The 17,653-nt window shown below is 30.3% G+C and overlaps 1 protein-coding gene across 2 annotated transcripts in view; it reads left to right on the forward strand.

Annotated features, from left to right (window-relative positions):
• Positions 1 to 17,653, forward strand: part of LOC126741233 (protein kinase C-binding protein NELL1-like) — a 143,546-nt gene that overhangs the window by 77,725 nt on the left and 48,168 nt on the right. For both annotated transcript variants that reach the window (XM_050447606.1, XM_050447607.1), the window contains exon 2: positions 8,271 to 8,420. In XM_050447606.1, coding sequence (XP_050303563.1) covers positions 8,271 to 8,420 — 150 coding nt within the window. The remainder of the gene's footprint in view (positions 1 to 8,270; positions 8,421 to 17,653) is intronic.

Consider the following 17,653-nt stretch of genomic DNA (forward strand, 5'->3'; position numbering starts at 1 on the left):
GTCTGCAGAAACACTCTTTTAAATTTACCTAGCTATAACTTATTACAGTTATCTATTTAAGTCTTTATGCGTGCTCCAAGCCTTTTAAACTCCGTTATATGGTACTTGTGACCTGTCTTTTTAAAAGCGTTATAACATTTTTATTCAAGTTGAATGTTAACTTTAAGTTCAAAAGAATACCAGGTTGGAAACCAGCAGTTTTTACAACTGCTATTATATAGAGGTACATATAAATCAACTAGCTGTTATAACACAATAGCTGTTAAAACTTATTACAGAATGTTCCACAAGCTAGGTTGATGCTAGCAAAATCATCCAAGAACGCCCAGCTAATATTACACAGCGACGTATAAAGACCAAGGCAATCAGCCCTTTTAAAGTTATAAGTTTTATTTATATTGTCACATAAAAAATTGCTAAATTTTAAAATTTTTCAATCAAAACACATTGATAGTGTAGGATGGCGATTATCTTCGGGCAATATTGGTAAACTGTCAGGACTGCTAAGAATTGCGAATGTTAATATTTAGTAAGTTATATATTTGTATAAGAACTATAAAATCTAAAAATTACTTTGAGTTTAAAGCTTTATTATGACTTGTAAGGAAAATTACGAATTTGAAATCAGTGCTATGATAAATAATTATCGCACTCAAAGAGTCTAATTAAATTGAATTAAGTATGAATGAAAAAAAAATTACTGCTTACTGCTCGGTGAATTTTACAAATCTTTGGTGTGGTAAGCATAAGCAAAAGAGATAATAAAACTAATATTAATAATAAAGGCATTATTAAATTTTAGCCTCCATGGAAAAAGAAAACATTTTCTTTATCATTTAAGGATCGATAAATTTTAGAATTACTATTGTGAGTGTAATCAAGGCGATTATGGGAACACAAAATTATGATATATTGCCAAAATAAATTTTACAATAAATCCTTGAGGACCACTGTCAATATAAATGGTATCCAAGCTGATCATGATAAAGATTTTTTTATAGGGTAAAGGTTATCATTGCCGAGATAAACAATAATCAAGAAAATCTAATAAAATGTCCAATTTGTCAACTACTTTTTTTAAAAATAAAATGACAATAAATATTTATTCCATATAAGCTAGTTAAGAAAAAAAATTAAATTTCTAGTAGTTTTGTTTTGAAAAAAAAGTGTTTCTTACAGGGGATAGATAAATAAGAGATTACTGTGGTGATGAGTTTTTATCGTTGTTAGGCCCATAAAGAAAAAATTAAATATATCACATAAGTTATTGATTTTAGCTCCCTGGGCAATAAAATATTTTACAATTTATTTACAAACAATGGATAAACGAACTATACCATTACTGCTGTGATAAATAGTCATACGAGCAGCTGATTGGTTATATATCTAGTTTTAGTAAAATTAAAGTAATTTATTTGCTAATATTAACTTTTATATAATTGACAAATTGCTTGCTACTGCTTTTTGATTATATAGAAAATCGTTTGTCTGTGATAAAGCAGTTGTCACGGCATAAATGAGACGAACATTTTTAAAACCAAATTCTTTATTTAATAAATGAAAACAAAATATAATGCTTCATATTAAAAAAAAACAACAACACTATATAAAATAAATGACACTAAAAATAATAAAATAGTTAAAAAATCTAATAAAAGATCGTATTTATACGATTCCAAACAAAGGAGCCAATTCTGGTCAACTTTTGAATTAGAATTAAATTAAATTTAATTACAAATCAAACTATGGTTTTATTAATCCAATTACCAAATTTATAAGTTTTTTGGAAAATTAAATTAATGATCCAATATCCTTAAAGTCATGTATCAAAAACCTTCCTATCATATATGCATTAATGCACACAAAATTATTTATTAAAAATAACCAATTAATTCAAGAGACATTTTCTAATACTATACACATTTGGAAATCGATTGCTAAATAGAAACTTTAAAATTATTACTGAGCAACCGAGAGCGTTGACAGTTTTATTTTCACCACTTGAACAAATAAACACAACAGCCTAACGAAGCCAGAACCATATAACCATCATTACAAAATGAACACGAAAATAATATAAACTAGCACAGCATTGTTCCCGTTTAGACACAATAATAATTTTCAGCTCTTGTCGTTATGGAACAGCTGACAGCTACATGAAGACATTAAATCGTTTGCAAGCATGCTTTAATGGCTCCTACTCGATGAAATACAAGGTTTACTGTTCGTTAAATGAGTTTTTGTTGGTTTTAAGGCATGATTTTAAAATAGGGTTTTATTATTATTTATTATGGGCCTTTACTGAAATGTATTGTGGTTTAATAAAATCTTTAAATGCATTTATAATTTATTGAATTTTAATTTATTAAATCAATATTATGTAAATTTATGGGGCAAATGAACTCTAAGTTTATAATTTTTTCACCCTCCGTAATTTAATTCAGTCCGCATAAATAGAAATATATTTTTGCAAAAATTGGCAAAATACGACGTCTCTTAACTTTGGGTATATAATTCATTCTTATGCATAAACAATGAGTACTTTACTATCTTTTATTAATTACCTAATTTATTTTAAATATAAATCTATTTACTTAATGGCTTTTAGCAGATATAAAAAAAACTATTATTTTAAAATGTTTAGCGCTCCCTTTAAGCTTTAAATAGTTTACTCATTTTCTTCTTAATAGAAGATACTGTTTGCATTAATTAAATTCCTGGGGGATTCTATTTATTTTAGGGATGGAATTATCTTTTCTTGACGCTCCCCTTCGAGAGTTTCCACCCTAATAGCGCATTAAACGCTTAAGTTACTAATAATGAATCGTTATAAAATTGAATTTTAATGCTTGTATTAAACTGAGATTTCTGGGGGTACAGATAGCTTTTTCTGTTATGACAGTATAGCATTTATATTACCAGAATGTTAGCAATCTTTTACTGAAAATTGTACATGTTCTGAAAGGAAATTTAATCCATTTTAAGAAAAATAATTCTAAACTATTCTAGCGTATACTCATATTTATCTGCGTTGCCTTAACTATGAGAAATGCCAACCATATATCGATCAAACACATAAATTTGAATATAGTTTCCAAGAATTCTAATAAAATATTTTAGTGCCTTAAGAGCTACACGCACGACGTTTTTTTTTTAATTTGAGGAAAACATAAAACTTTCTTGTATGTCTAATAGGTTAATGTTGAACATAATGGAAGCTATAAAAAAAACAAACATTACATTAAAAATGGCGTTATTAAAACTAGTTTTAATGTTTTTCTTATGTTGTAATTAAGGTTTGTTTAGAGGGGAGCTTATTTTACTTCCCCATTTGGTCAATTACAAAAATATTTATTAAAATACATTGAATAATCGGGGGCAGTGATCATGAACCGCAAGTGATAAAATTTTTATTTTCTAGAGATAGATCAGGGACAAGAATGTTCAAAAAAATTATGGTATTGCAAAAATACTTGCCTAGAATAATAGTGTAACGCACTAAAATAATTATACTATTAAGTGTTTTAACATCTATATACAAACTCCAATATATTTTTCTTTCTAGGTGTTAGTTTATTTATTTTTAAAAAAATTTAAAATAAATTAACTTTTAAAGTTAGTATAGACATACCAGAAATGTGCAGGACATTGAGAATATTCTGTTAACCCAGATATTGCCACTGTTCTTTTAAAAGCCATACCTGCCATTTTGCCAGAAAAAATTTTTTTTCACTTATTATTTTAGAAGATAAGAAGTACACCCCTGGCCATAAAAATAAAATAGAAAATTATTAAATTTGCCTTTCCGTGAGTCATTTGCGAGAAATTAGGTGTTCTTTTTAAGGACAGTGGCATAATGCACTACTATATAATCTCGTAAATATTTTGTTGATGGCTTACCCAGTTAAAAAAAATATGACCATAAGTAAGTATATTTATTTTATTAGAAATCTTAACACAAAACTTAACTTCTGCTAAAACTTATTTTAACAAAAAAATATCCCCGTAACATACTAATAAAGAGCCCTTAGAACAAAAAAAACTTCAAATAAACTATTCTTTTGTATGATATTGCTCGAAACAATCCTTGGGATGTAAGGCTACTTTACACTTTTTACAAAAAAAGTTGCTTTTTTTGTGACACAAAGCACAGCGAGTTTGCTTTTCTTGGTAAGCAACCAGATGAGCCACTCGATCATATTTGGAAAAAGCATGTGCTTCTTTTGGAAGTTTACTAGTCCTTCCTTCCGATTTCTTTTTGAATAATTCCAGTATTTCGACCGCAATGGACCGTCTGAATCTAAGATGATCCATTTTTCCATCATTGAATTTATGAAGACGCCACGAGTTTTGTAGAGCCATATCAACAAAATGAATAAAAAGGGGGAAGTACCATTTTTTGCCTCGAATGGATGTTCTGTATGAACTTATGTTTTGGTCTGCCCTGTCTACTCCGCCCATGTTTTCATTATATATTTTGATAATATGCGGCTGTGGGACGAGAACCACCTTGTTATCTTTCTTAGAAAATCTTTTGACTTGTATAGTTGGAAAAACCATAGAATAATTGAAAGCGATGTTGACAATACTATTGTCATGCCACTTGCAGACCACAATTTCACTCTCTTCTGTTGAAACATAGTCAAAATTACCACGTGGTTGTTTCTGTATTTCACTGGCTATCACTATTAGGTAATTTTTCGGTAAACGATTTTCCCGAATTATTCCAGTACCTTTTACGCCTCTAGATTTTAATTCAGAAAGCAGCGGCAACGACGTAAATAAATTGTCAAAAAAGATGTGGTAATTCATGTCTTTTTGAAAAGCCTTTAAAGCATCTACGAACTCAAGGACAATACTTGTGCCCATTCCTAAAGGTTTATATTCATCTGAGAGTTTAGTATTTGAGCCTTGATATGGCTCAAACCACTCAATATATCTTAATCTGTTGGTCCCAGTCCATATTTTATATCCCCAGCGAATGCGTTTCCCACGAATGAATTGTTTCGTTGGATGTCTTCCGTAGTAGGGCACCATCGACTCGTCTACACTGTGATGCTCGGCTGGAGGGGTCATATTCATAAACTTTTTATTCAAAAGATTTATCATCGGTCTAAGTTTTCGAAATTTGTCATCAGGCACAAGATTAGCATTGTCGCAACAATGTAGAATTTGTATTATATGGCGATACCGGTTTCTTGACATTGAATTAGTGACCAAGCTATTGTTAGTATCAGGAGAATTTTCCCAGTACATTTCTTGACGCGAAAGATAATTGTAGCCACTTAGTAACAATATTCCAACAAAACAACGCATTTCATCGTTTGTTACATTAGCAATTACTACTGGCATACAAATGTGTGTAAGTAACTAGCAAGTTTATCGTTTCATCGTCAAAAAATAAAAAGAACGTTTCCACTGGCAACTGTTGTTGTTTTGGCATACAAACAGCCTCCCAAGTAGTTAATCAGAATTTATGTCATTTTTGGTCCACAAAAATTTATTTTTTGCTTTTGCTGGCTTGGAATTTTTTTTTCTTTTTACAAGACGAGATAATGGTAAACTATCTTCACTATCGGAGTCAGATGTACTCTCAGGATCAACATTCTCAAAATTTATCTCAGCATTAGCTCTAAGCTGTCCTCCAGGTAGGTTATTTATGTCCACATTACCTTCATTGCCACTGTCTTCATCTGTTATATCATCGTTTTCAGGTGGAAAAATCACTATTATAGTGGGAACTGCGTCATCACAAAATTCCCACTCCTCTACATCAGCTAAGAGTTCATTGAAAGTTAAAGGTTTTTTCCAGTAGTAACTAAAAAAAAAACAAATCATACAGCGTATATTTCCTATTATTTCTTAATAACCTTTAATTAACTCAATATTGTCCTAAGCTAGTTAATAATTAGGCTCTCTATTTTTTATTTAAATTTTTGAAATGTTGAAATTAAATTATTTTTTAATTTAAAATCTTTTCCATATTAATTTAGCTTTTAATTATTTTTGTTAAATTTTTTTTCTGCATATTTTGCAAATATCTCTTTAATTCATTGTAAAAAATAAAATTAAAATTAATTTCTTTTTTAGATGCCATACTTTTTTATTGCAGAATTAATTTCTTGAAAAAATTGATTTAATTGTGCTTTTATTTAGTTAATATTCGACTTCATTAAAATAGAAAAAAAAACTCACTGATACTTTCAAAAATGTTTTATTAAATTTATAGGAGGTCACAAATTAAAAAAAATAATATTTATAATAATATATAACAAAATACTCTTTATTTTAAAATTATTTCTACAAAGCAGGTATAAAAGAAACACGATGAACTTGTAATTTTGTGTGTAATACCATTCAAAAATTATACATATATCTAGTTCGGACTCGGACAAAATGAAATTGTGGGAATTGTGAGTTGTTGATTCTTTTATAACCATGTGTCTATCTATGTCAAAGCTACCTTATCAGTCTTTCGTGAAGATTTTAATTCATTTAAGTTATGATATGATAAGGTTTTAAATAAGTAATGTAAAACTAACTAATGCAATTAATCTGCTACATCAAAAATAATAAAAATCAGTATCCCATACACCAAAACGTCTTTAAGGATGTAGAAAAAAACCTTAACGTATAGGGAGTAAATGGTATAGAAAAGGGTATCATAAGATATATCAGGTACAAATATGATATCATTAATTCAAGTCTTACGTGAGAAATCTTACACATTAGATGTTATTGATTGTAAAATTAGCGCTGTAAAAAATATGCTAATAACCATAATAATGAATTTCGTTAGACAATAATGAGGGTTAGGAGTAATCAGAAAATTAATATAAAAACTATACTTAAATAATATTGAATATTAATGAAACACATTAAATACATTAAATGTTTTGAGGCAGGAGAAAGAAAAGTCATAAAATAAAAATCATGGGGAGCAAAATGTTAGATAAAACCTTATAAATTAAGAATTTAAGTTACCCAGGTATGTTCCTCGCAAGTTATTCTTCTTGTTAGTAGTAGGATTTACTCTTTCGCTTTAAATGTCAGTGATCTTGAGTGAGAGGATTCTTAATAGCCGGTGGTTGTCACTTAGAGCTGACAAAAAAACATATCCGGCTCGAAGGATCAAATATTCAGTTTAAAAGTGCTGCCTGGCTTCTGGTGTCACTGGAAAGTAATAGTTGATTATATTTATTTGCCTTTTATATTCGTTGAGGAACTACAGCTGAACCAATTAACTTAATAAATGAAACAAACTTGTAGGTACAATACATAATATGCTCATTCATTACATCCTAAGATAGGAAAATGAAGCAGTTATTCAGTAGAGTAGATGTAAACTATGAATTAATTCTGTTGTCTTTAAATGTGCTTAACCTTGTTTGCATTTATTTTTGCTTCTAAGTAGGTAACTTTACTCACTTCTTACTAACTAGTTCTTTACCTATTTATACATAGAGAGAAATTTATACTCAGAAAGATCGGTTTTAACTAGGTTTAGAGTATAAGCGGACCTTCAGTATGTAACTAGGAGTGTTAAGATAGAGACCCGTTTTTGAATTATTAGAAGAAATAGGTAAACACTAAAACCAATTTTTCCCTGCGATCGAGGAAACGACTTGCAACTTGATTCACACATTTTCTTCGATAACTACCTCACTCGACTGTGTACTGTAACTCTTAGAGTAGTAATTGGTAATCAAGATTGTAGACTTAAATTAGTGTTTAAAAGTAAAGGAAGTAAAAGTTACTTGTCAGCAACATTCTTACTTTGAGTGCGACTACGACTCGCGATTCGACTCATCTTGGTGACAGTGCGTCAACTTCACTATAACAGCAACTGAGATTGATTGTACCAACTATACTTTTACTGTGTGACTTTTTACCAGCTTGTTTTACTTGGTTTTTACACAAAAGTGCCCCACTTTGCATATTTCATCAAAAAGGTATGAAAAAAGTGGTTAAGACCTAAGCGCCTGGCAGTGGGAATTTGTGGATTAGATTTATGGTCTTAGAGTTTAAAATTTTTACTTGAAACTAATTGTTTTATGACTTGCGAGAACCTTCTAGAGATTGATGATGTCCCTAAAATTGTAAACATAACCAAAGAAGAAAAACATCTTCATGACAGAAAAGGATACTATTGAGTTATTTCCCAATAATTGTAGAGGTGAAAATACAAGATTAAAAAAATCTAAATTATAAAACCAATTTAGTTTATTTTATAGAAACATTATTTTATTTACAGTAATAATTTGTTTCAGTTAACGGCTTGGGGTCAGTAGCCGGCTCTCCCGGCCCTCCGCTTCAGTCAATGGACCTGCTAGCCTCAATGGGACTGTCAAACGTATCGTGGCCGGGGGTGTCTTTAGCCCCCGGTTTTCTTAAAGGCAAACCCGCTTATTTATTAGAAGGTAAGTACCAAAAAGACAAAAAATCATGATTTTCTGTTTAAACTTAATTTTAAAATAAATGTTTAATGAAATAATTGGTAAATAAAAAAAGAGCAAACAATAACGCATGCAAAAAAAGGTAAGGCTATGAGAGTGATTTTGATGCAAACCCAACATAATCCTTAATTATTACTCTATCAAGGAATAATTACGAAAAAATGTCAATGTTTAATACAAAAAATTGTTATATTTTCTATATTTGTGCACCATTGTTTACAAGCGTTTTATAGGGCGTGGTAATGGGGCATATCTTAAGGTAAAATGTCAGAAAAAAGTTGTTTTATATGCAATCAATAAACCGTTATACTTAAGGTATTATAAATTAATTGGCAAATCAAACTATATCACTATAAAAATACCATAAATCTTATATTAATTATTACTATTTTTTAGACAATAAATTATTAATATAAATTATAGGAAAAGTTGTAACAGTGTATTTTAAAAAAAGTTATTTATTAGGTTTAAGGTTTTTCTTTTTATTTAATTACTCTTAAAATTAATACTCCGCTTCCCTGATGTCTCTAAATCGCGTCCTCCATACTGTTTATACTGTCAAGCTTGTTAAGGTTAATTTACAATATGTACAGTCTGTTAAGTCTTATTTACACTATCTACAACACTCAGCCATCCTGAGTATTCGTTTGACCTTAAACGTAGTCTTCAAGATATTTTAGCGTTTTCACGCCTCTCTTGGTTCTTAGGTCTGTCTTTGTAGATGTTACTGATTTACCTTTTTCACTTTATGGCTTCCATACATCTTCCAGTAAGGGATCACTACGGAAACCATCATCGTCTAGAACTGTTCCTTCTTTGCCACTTACTTCTGCAGTTTTATTTTAACTCTGGCTTCTTCACACGCCACTGTATCCCTGGTTTCAAATTCTACCTCTTTTTTCTCCAATTTACTTTCCTTATTCGTCATCTGTAGCATTTTGGTAGGGAAACAGGAGCTATGCAGGTATAGTACTAATCAGCTTCACTCAGCGTTTCAACTCTGTAAATACCAGTTGGTAAAATTTCTGATATCACAAGTGTATCCCTATATTTGTTTGGGTTTTTGTTGTTTGTCCTGTTTAAACTATTACTTTGCTAATCGCCGCAATATCTCCTAAGTTATTCTTAACACCCTGGTACTTCTTTTCATCATAATAGGTTTATATTTTGTTTGGTTTTAGTGGACTTTTTCTCGAGCATTCTTCCTCATTTCCTTTCTGGAATAAAGCTGTCCATCCCCTCGTAGAGCAACTTTTGCTAATGTTGCATCTTCGAATAGTAGACGAGATCCGGAGAGTAACTCAAATGGTGAATGTCCTATAGTCTTATTTGAAGATCAAATTTGAGGACATTTTATGGGAATTTTATCTCAAATATAGTAATAGTAATATCTTAAGACAAAAAATTTGATTAATGTTCTTTAGGTTTCTAATCTGAGGCAGGGTATAGATACACCTACAAGAATAACTCAAACCAATTCTTCTTTGATTACCATAATATGTAGTAACTTACCCCATTTACAAGATTTTGGTACGCAAGACATCGGTATCTCCTATCATATGTTGATTTATGCAAACTTTGAATTTAATGGCGATATATGCACGAGGGTTTGCCAGATTGGTCTCTTCAAAAAGTTATCTTACATTTTTTCTATAAAATGAACAGGAAAGCCAATAATTGACCCTCTTAAAATTTACATGGGTTTTCCTATGTTCCGCTCGGCGACGCACCACCCGGTATGTGCATTTCCCTTCAAACTTCTGACGAGACGACCTATATGGTCTATATGTATCTTCTGCATTGAACGATCTGGCATTTTAGGTATATGCAAAAGTTCTGGTTTCTTTCCTCCTGACACCTTTGTAAGCAAAAATTTAAAGCGACCTCGAATATGTTTTTTTTACATATCTTCTTATTTCCCTAAACCGAAATATCTTAATTATGGCCTCACGAGTATGATGCAATGATTAATAACCGCGTAAATCATAATACGTTACTTAAATTGACTTCCTCAATAAATCAGGAATCACATTCTTTTTTTATCTTCAATCGCCGATAGAGTTTACCATCATGTAATTCATATCCGCTTGACACGTTCCTTTCTTCCGGTGTCCAATCCTCATTATTATTTTGCAGATTTTAAATTATTCCTTTTCAGTAATTACTATGAACATATTGAACCTATTTTCGTATCGCATCTAGCCATCGACGAGCATTTTTAAGCTATCAATTTTCCCTATTTATTTCTCAGCATCAAATTTTACCATCAAATACCTCAACCCGCTTTTATTTATATTTGTGATATCGGGCATCACCTGATACTGTTGTTCGCTAATTCAGAATGACTGAATAGCTCATCCATGTAACTAAAATGTAGTCAAATATCTCATCTTATTTTGTAACAAAATCATAGAACACAGGCGAGAAATAACAACTCCACCAGATGCGGATGCATTCTATTAAGAGAGTTGTTGTTATTAGTCACATGAACATCATTTTTACTTCGTCAGAAATGCTATCGTGACTCGGAGTTTCTCCATTGCTCCTTGCTTGGGTTCCATTGATTCATATGAATGTCACTTACATCTAGAGCTGAAAGAAATGTAATTTCTGTCGCTAAGACACTTATGGCCAATACACATGTGTGCGTTTACTATTGTCGCTTGCTTGTGTTCGTTGTCGCGTCGCTTGTCGCTAATGTCAGTGATGCCACTTAGCAACATCGCACAAGATAAGTCACACTTTTTCTCAGAACAGTGAGAACAGGGAAAAATCAGTTTTCATTTTAGGTTTATCTTTATTTTTACGGTTTATGGTTTGAAAAAACGGCTGCTTATCCCACTTCTGAAGGAGTTGGCTATTTTCTCTCCAATCGTCTCAATTTTCAGGATGACTCAATGAATAAACAACACGTACGTCATTCGGCTCTAGGATTCGGGGTTTTGCAAATAAAACACTCTTGATTGCCTTAATTTACACTATGTACAATAAAATACAGGGTTTTTGATACTTTTGCTACACACTTAGCTTAACCTTTTAATAATTACTCTTAAAATTGCTTCCCTAACGTCTCTAAATTGCCGCCTACGTACTGTCTACACTGTCAAGTTTGTTAAGGTTAATTTACAATATGCAGTCTGTTAAGTCTTACTCATTATATCTTAACGGTATTTAGAATAAATTAATAACATAAGATATTTTATGGATTATTTCCCAAAGAAAAAAATTGTTATATTTATGGATTTTACCATATTTTACTTATACTTCAGTGAATCTTATTTTATAATAATCTTATTAATATATAAATTAAAATTTAGCTAGTGCTATTTCCTTAAAACATAGTTAACTATGAGGCCTATAAGATCAAAGGGTTACACTAAAAGTTGAAATGTTAATCTACTCAGTTTAAACCCACCCTAACCTATCCCTTAATCGATACTAATTTCATTGCTGCTATTAGACGTACATTAAACTAATTATAAAACTTACGATAAGGACTATCCCAACCCTTCCTTAGTTAATGTCATTATTTAACGTCATAATATATTTGTATATAAAAATAATATTAGTAATCTTATTTTTGGATTGAAAATGCTTCAAATAAAAAATCCTAAATACTTCGATCTGTGATTATTTATATCTTAGTTTCTTTTAATTATTGATTATTCATTAATTAATTTATTTGATCAATTTCAAATGTAATTTTCAAGTTTTTCAAGTTATATAATTAGAGAACGAATTATTTTTTACTTTTATTCAATATTTAAATCCAAAATCTATTGCGAATAAACAATTTATAATATTATTATTAACTTATTTTATTTATTAATTAAACTGTTTTTCTATATCATATTTGACCTTTTTAAGGTAAATATGTCAACATCGCCAAAAGCCTTGATAAGGTCACATTTTATAGCTCGTTAAAAAAAAATAAGACTAAATTGCATTTTAAAAAATCACTAATAAGGCCATATCTTTTTAATGACGCATAAAAATAAAATCGAGATATACAATTTTTAAATTTTTTCATATTTTAGGACCTATATAACGAAATCATACTAAAACTATTAATGTAATTTTATTTACTGTTGACAAAGCCATAGAATTTAGTAATAATAAATAATGTTGTTTAATGTTTAAAAAAAGATCCGTTATCCAGGCCAGCGACTGTCTCGAAGAGAATATTTAATGTAATGCATTTTAAATCTATCCGCTATTTTTCCGAAGGAACTTCATGGCGTTGAAATAAATTTAGAGGCACGTTGCGTCTCTCCGGGAGCAATTTATGGTAATTTACTGCCTGGCTGTTACGAATTTATGAAGTTTGTTCGGTTTTGTTTTTATTTGCGACACCCAGGCTAATATACATTAGGAAAAGCGTGGGCTAGGTCCGGAAGTACTTTAATAAAAGATCTTTATATATTTTAGGTTTTATCGGTATTAAACTGTATATAGAATTTTAGTTTAACTGTTTTAAGTTTGCAAAACTCTTAATCTATAATTATAATTATATTTTTTTTTCAATTTTAATAAGTTAATTATTTATTAACGGGGTAATAATTAAGGATTATGGTGGATTTGAATCACACACAACAAAGAGAAAATAGTGTTATTTTAGCTTTCTTTTATATATCTAATTACTACATTAATTTTATATTATCGAAAAAATACTTACTTACATTAAACAAATGTTAGGCGCCTAGTAATTTAACAATAATTTTTGACCTTCTTACACTAAATTGATAAACAGTGAGCATTCAATGAAGTACGTTAGTTATCACTGTTTCGAAAAAAGATATTAACAATTCACAAAGAATAAACATGATCAGTATATTTAATTTCAAAATCTAGAATCATCATCATTTTTTTTTTTAATTTTAATAAGGTAATTATTCCTTTAACAGGGTAATAATTTAGGATTATGTTGGATTTGAGTCATGCTCAACAAAGAAATAAATTGTTTTATTTTAGCTTTCTTCTATATATCTAATTACTACATTATTTTTATATTATCGAAAAAATACATTAAATCAATAGGTACTTACATTAAATAAATGTTGGGCGCCTATTAATTTAACAATAATTCTTGACCTTCAACTAATTTGATAAACAGTGAGCATTCAATGAAGTACGTTAGTTATCACTGTTTCAAAAGAAGATATAAACAATTTACAAAAAATAAACATGATCAGTATATTTAAATTCCGTTTGACTTAGTGCCAGATTGACTGCGATTGAGATGCGATTTTGCGATTACATTGAAAATACTTTATCAGCGATATACCACTGCAATATATGGTCCAAGGAACCTGGTGCAAATATGAAATCGCTCTTAATTACTGATAGCAGCTTGAGGACTAATGAATGGGAAATCTTAGAAGTTATGACACGTACCTGCTTTCTAGAATCCACCTCGTCCTGCGATTTTCCTTTCAGCTCGTGAGAGATTTGCATTGAGTCTGCCAGAAGGATAATATACCTTAGAAGGATGCATCAAGTCAGTTCCTATTTTGAATAAGCTCTATCCACGCCTACTTCAATATAGATTAGATTTATTCATTCCCTTTATTATTAAACTATTTAAGATCGATCTTAAGCAAGCCTACATATTAAAACAATGGCGAGAAGTGGTCATTATGAAACTAGGAAAGACACGGGCTCCAAATCTAGTCGATCATTAAACCTTAAAGACATGCTCTATGCTACTCCTTAAGGGGTTTTTTTTTGCTGCTTATCTGAGAAGGTTCAAAGCGTCTTTGGCTCTAAGATACATAGAGACTAAAGCATGAAGAGAAATCAGAGTTGGGTTTTATTCGGAACCAGGAAGGCTAGACTATCCAAATTCCAAAGTTTGTCGCCCTTTTAGCCTAACATCCTTTTGCTTAAAATCCATGGAAAGGCTGTGCGAAAGATATATAAGGAATGAAATCCCGATGTCTAACGCGCATCATCCTATCCAATACACGTACACTTCAGGGAGATTAACAGACGCAGTTCTATACTCAGTGATAGGGCCGGTGGAAAAGCTGATGGACCATAGAGTCCACCCTGGGTGTATTTATTGACATCGAGGGTGCGAAGAAAAAAACCTTCTGTAAAATAAGCCAGTAAGCCACTCACAATTAAAAACACCCGGGGCACGTTGTTCTGGTGGGTTTTCAACATGCTTTCCAAGAGAATTCTACACATTAGTGTGCAGGACATCAAAATTAGGGATATATCCGCAGAGAAAGGTGCTATCAACTTTACTGTGGCACATGATTTTGTACAGTTTCATCATCAGTCTAAATAATGATCACCACCACATAATAGCTTACGCAAATAACTTGATGGTGATTGATGGTGAGACTGAGATGGTGCTATTAACCTAAAAAAAAAGTACGTCCCTTCTGGCACCCACCAAACTATTAGCATCAAGCCTCAATAAATATTTCAGATGCATAAATAGAGTACCTAGGTGTGACCCGAACGAAAAAATGCTTACAGAAACTAATCAACTGATAGAGCACTATTAGTTCTTGTTATTAGTATTTTCAACAATAGTGCCTATCGGTGTGATTAATGCTATCAGTTCACAATAGTAAAATAAAATAATAATAAATCAATGAAAATAATGTAAATTTCATATCAAAAACTGGTTTTATTAATCAAATACACATTAAACGCATACCTAGGTATGAAGTGTCACAGTCATCTTATATAACGTGATTTGTAGAAATTCGTGATTCAAATTTTTTTATACGAACTAAGTGCAGCTTTTATTTTTTCAATTTCTGGTCAAAGTCTGGAAATTTTAAAGAGTATAATAAATCAAATAAAATCATGTAATATACAATTCAGATCCTTTAGTAAATCTAATAGGCAAACCCATAGCAATGGCAATATTGAGTTTTTTTTTGACTCGACGTCCTTGCATGTGGATTATAAGTTTCATATAACCAAAAAAATATTCTTTGTTCACCTTGAGTGAAAAAATTGTCCAACACCTTATTCAGGAATTTATCCTTACCACGATGGGTGGTGCATCTTGTGTGTGGTTTCTTGTCATATGGAGGAATATCGTTTTTATTTATATTATTTATGTTCTTGTAAAAAATAAATATATATACAATTTACATTATTCACTTTAAAATTTCTGTTTGTTAGTCTATATACGTTACCTTATTTGTTGAAATTGGACTCTCTTGACCAATATTTATTTCATGCACCAAGGAAATTATCGCCGACATTCATTTGTCAATTTCATCCAATTGATGTTGACCACTGTATTAGCTAACAAATAAATTTTTCGCCTTTCAACTAAATGTACTAAGTCAAAATGTAATGCAGTTTGCATTAGTAAGCTCATTAATTCTAAAGAAAGTGACTATTGTCATTTAAATATTATCCTACTATACTGCAGAAAATAGCTCCTACATCACATATCATGTAATTGGAAATATATATTTGTACACAAATATATAAAAATAAATTTAAATGCAAGAAAGTTATTTATTACATTCAACTTCAAATTAAATATTGGCACTTAAAGCGTCCATCTACATCCTAGGTATTACAGATAATCGTGATATTATACAATTGGTACCAGGAATAGAAGAAACAACTGACAGAAACTACAGATTTATTTATATTTATTACTTAAAAAATTATTAGTATCGTTTTTGGACTTATTTAAAAATAAACTAAAAAACCGGAATAAAAATTTGTATCTATTAATTTTATTATTACTGAAACTCACACAAACTCGCTAACATAATTAGTCTTCTGTGGTATACGAACAGCCATTTCATATTACGCTTTCGCTCCATCGGTCTGTAAACATTGGAAAAGCAAACGCTGTAGTTACCATTTAACACTTTCTATGTGACCGCCGCTAATGGAAATTAAAAATTAATTCAATTAAGCCCCTCGATAGAACAGTACCTTCAAAAAGAGGAAAGAGTTGCCTTACTTAAAAATTAAACACAGGTTTATATTTATTTTAAATTATATAAAAGATTGTTTTGACATTTTTAGGTGAAAAATTTAATAGCAATGACAAAAATCTAGAAGCTTTCCATTTTAATAAACAGCTACCTTTATAGTAAATTCCTATAGCCTATCGGGAATATAAAGTGAAGTTGACTGGAAAACGGATATATTGGGCACGACGTTAATTTGACACAAAATTGATTACGCCGTACTTTCTCCATGCTATTTACCCGGGTTAGTTTCAGGCCGTCTAACAAGACAAAGTGGTTCGGAAAATGGCATGACATAATAATTATTACTTGCTCTATTTAATACTTTGATGTTACAATCGTTTTGTTGGCTATTTCAGCTTTTTGCAAAAAGTTTTTATTTTTATGCACAGTATTCGGAAAATGGTTTGACAAATAATGATAGAAATGGGTCAGAAACTATTTAATTCGTACGCCTGATTGCTTTTGTGATTAGGATATGTAGGATATTCTCTATAATTTTGGAGTTTTGTTATTTTAAGAATTTCTGTTCTTTGAATCCGGAGCAGGTACTAGATAATTAAATGCTTAAGAACATCTACTTATTTCTGGTTTACGTACAAATCGCATAAGAGCTACTTTTAGACTTCTCTCAAATAACATTTTTAAAAGGTATCGGCTGGGACCAGATATGCTTGAAACACACAATTTATGCGTTAATATCTTAAACCTAAATTATGATCGATAGGATTTTAATTTAAAAAGTACAAACCTTATTTAAAAACATTGACATTTAAGGTTATTTTCCATAATATTAGAAAAATAAAAAATGATTTGTTAATATAATATGATTATGTAAAAATAGAAAAGATGGTATGGAATTAGAACCTCTTATTATAATATGGTTTTCCATATTCTTAGTATGTATATTATATAATCTTAAAATATCATTTCTAGGCATAACTTAAGTGGACATGACCACTCGTTTATATTATTAATTTGGTGTTATATGTAAGTTATTTCATTTTAAGTTATACACTTTTAGTTGTTAAAATATTTAATTGTACCGTTCTACTTACTTATTTTTAAATGGTGGACCTGTTTATTGGTATTCCAGCGATTTTTTTTACAAATTGCGATTTCTGTGATTTTCTCAAGTTTTAAATGCTTTCCAAGATTTTTTTGCTTTTAGATTAAAAACATTTTTTTCATTATTTTATTTTAGATCATTGGATATAAATCATTCTTTTAAGAAAC

The sequence above is a fragment of the Anthonomus grandis genome, chromosome 10, assembly GCF_022605725.1.
Source record: "Anthonomus grandis grandis chromosome 10, icAntGran1.3, whole genome shotgun sequence".
Taxonomy (NCBI): Eukaryota; Metazoa; Arthropoda; class Insecta; order Coleoptera; family Curculionidae; genus Anthonomus; species Anthonomus grandis.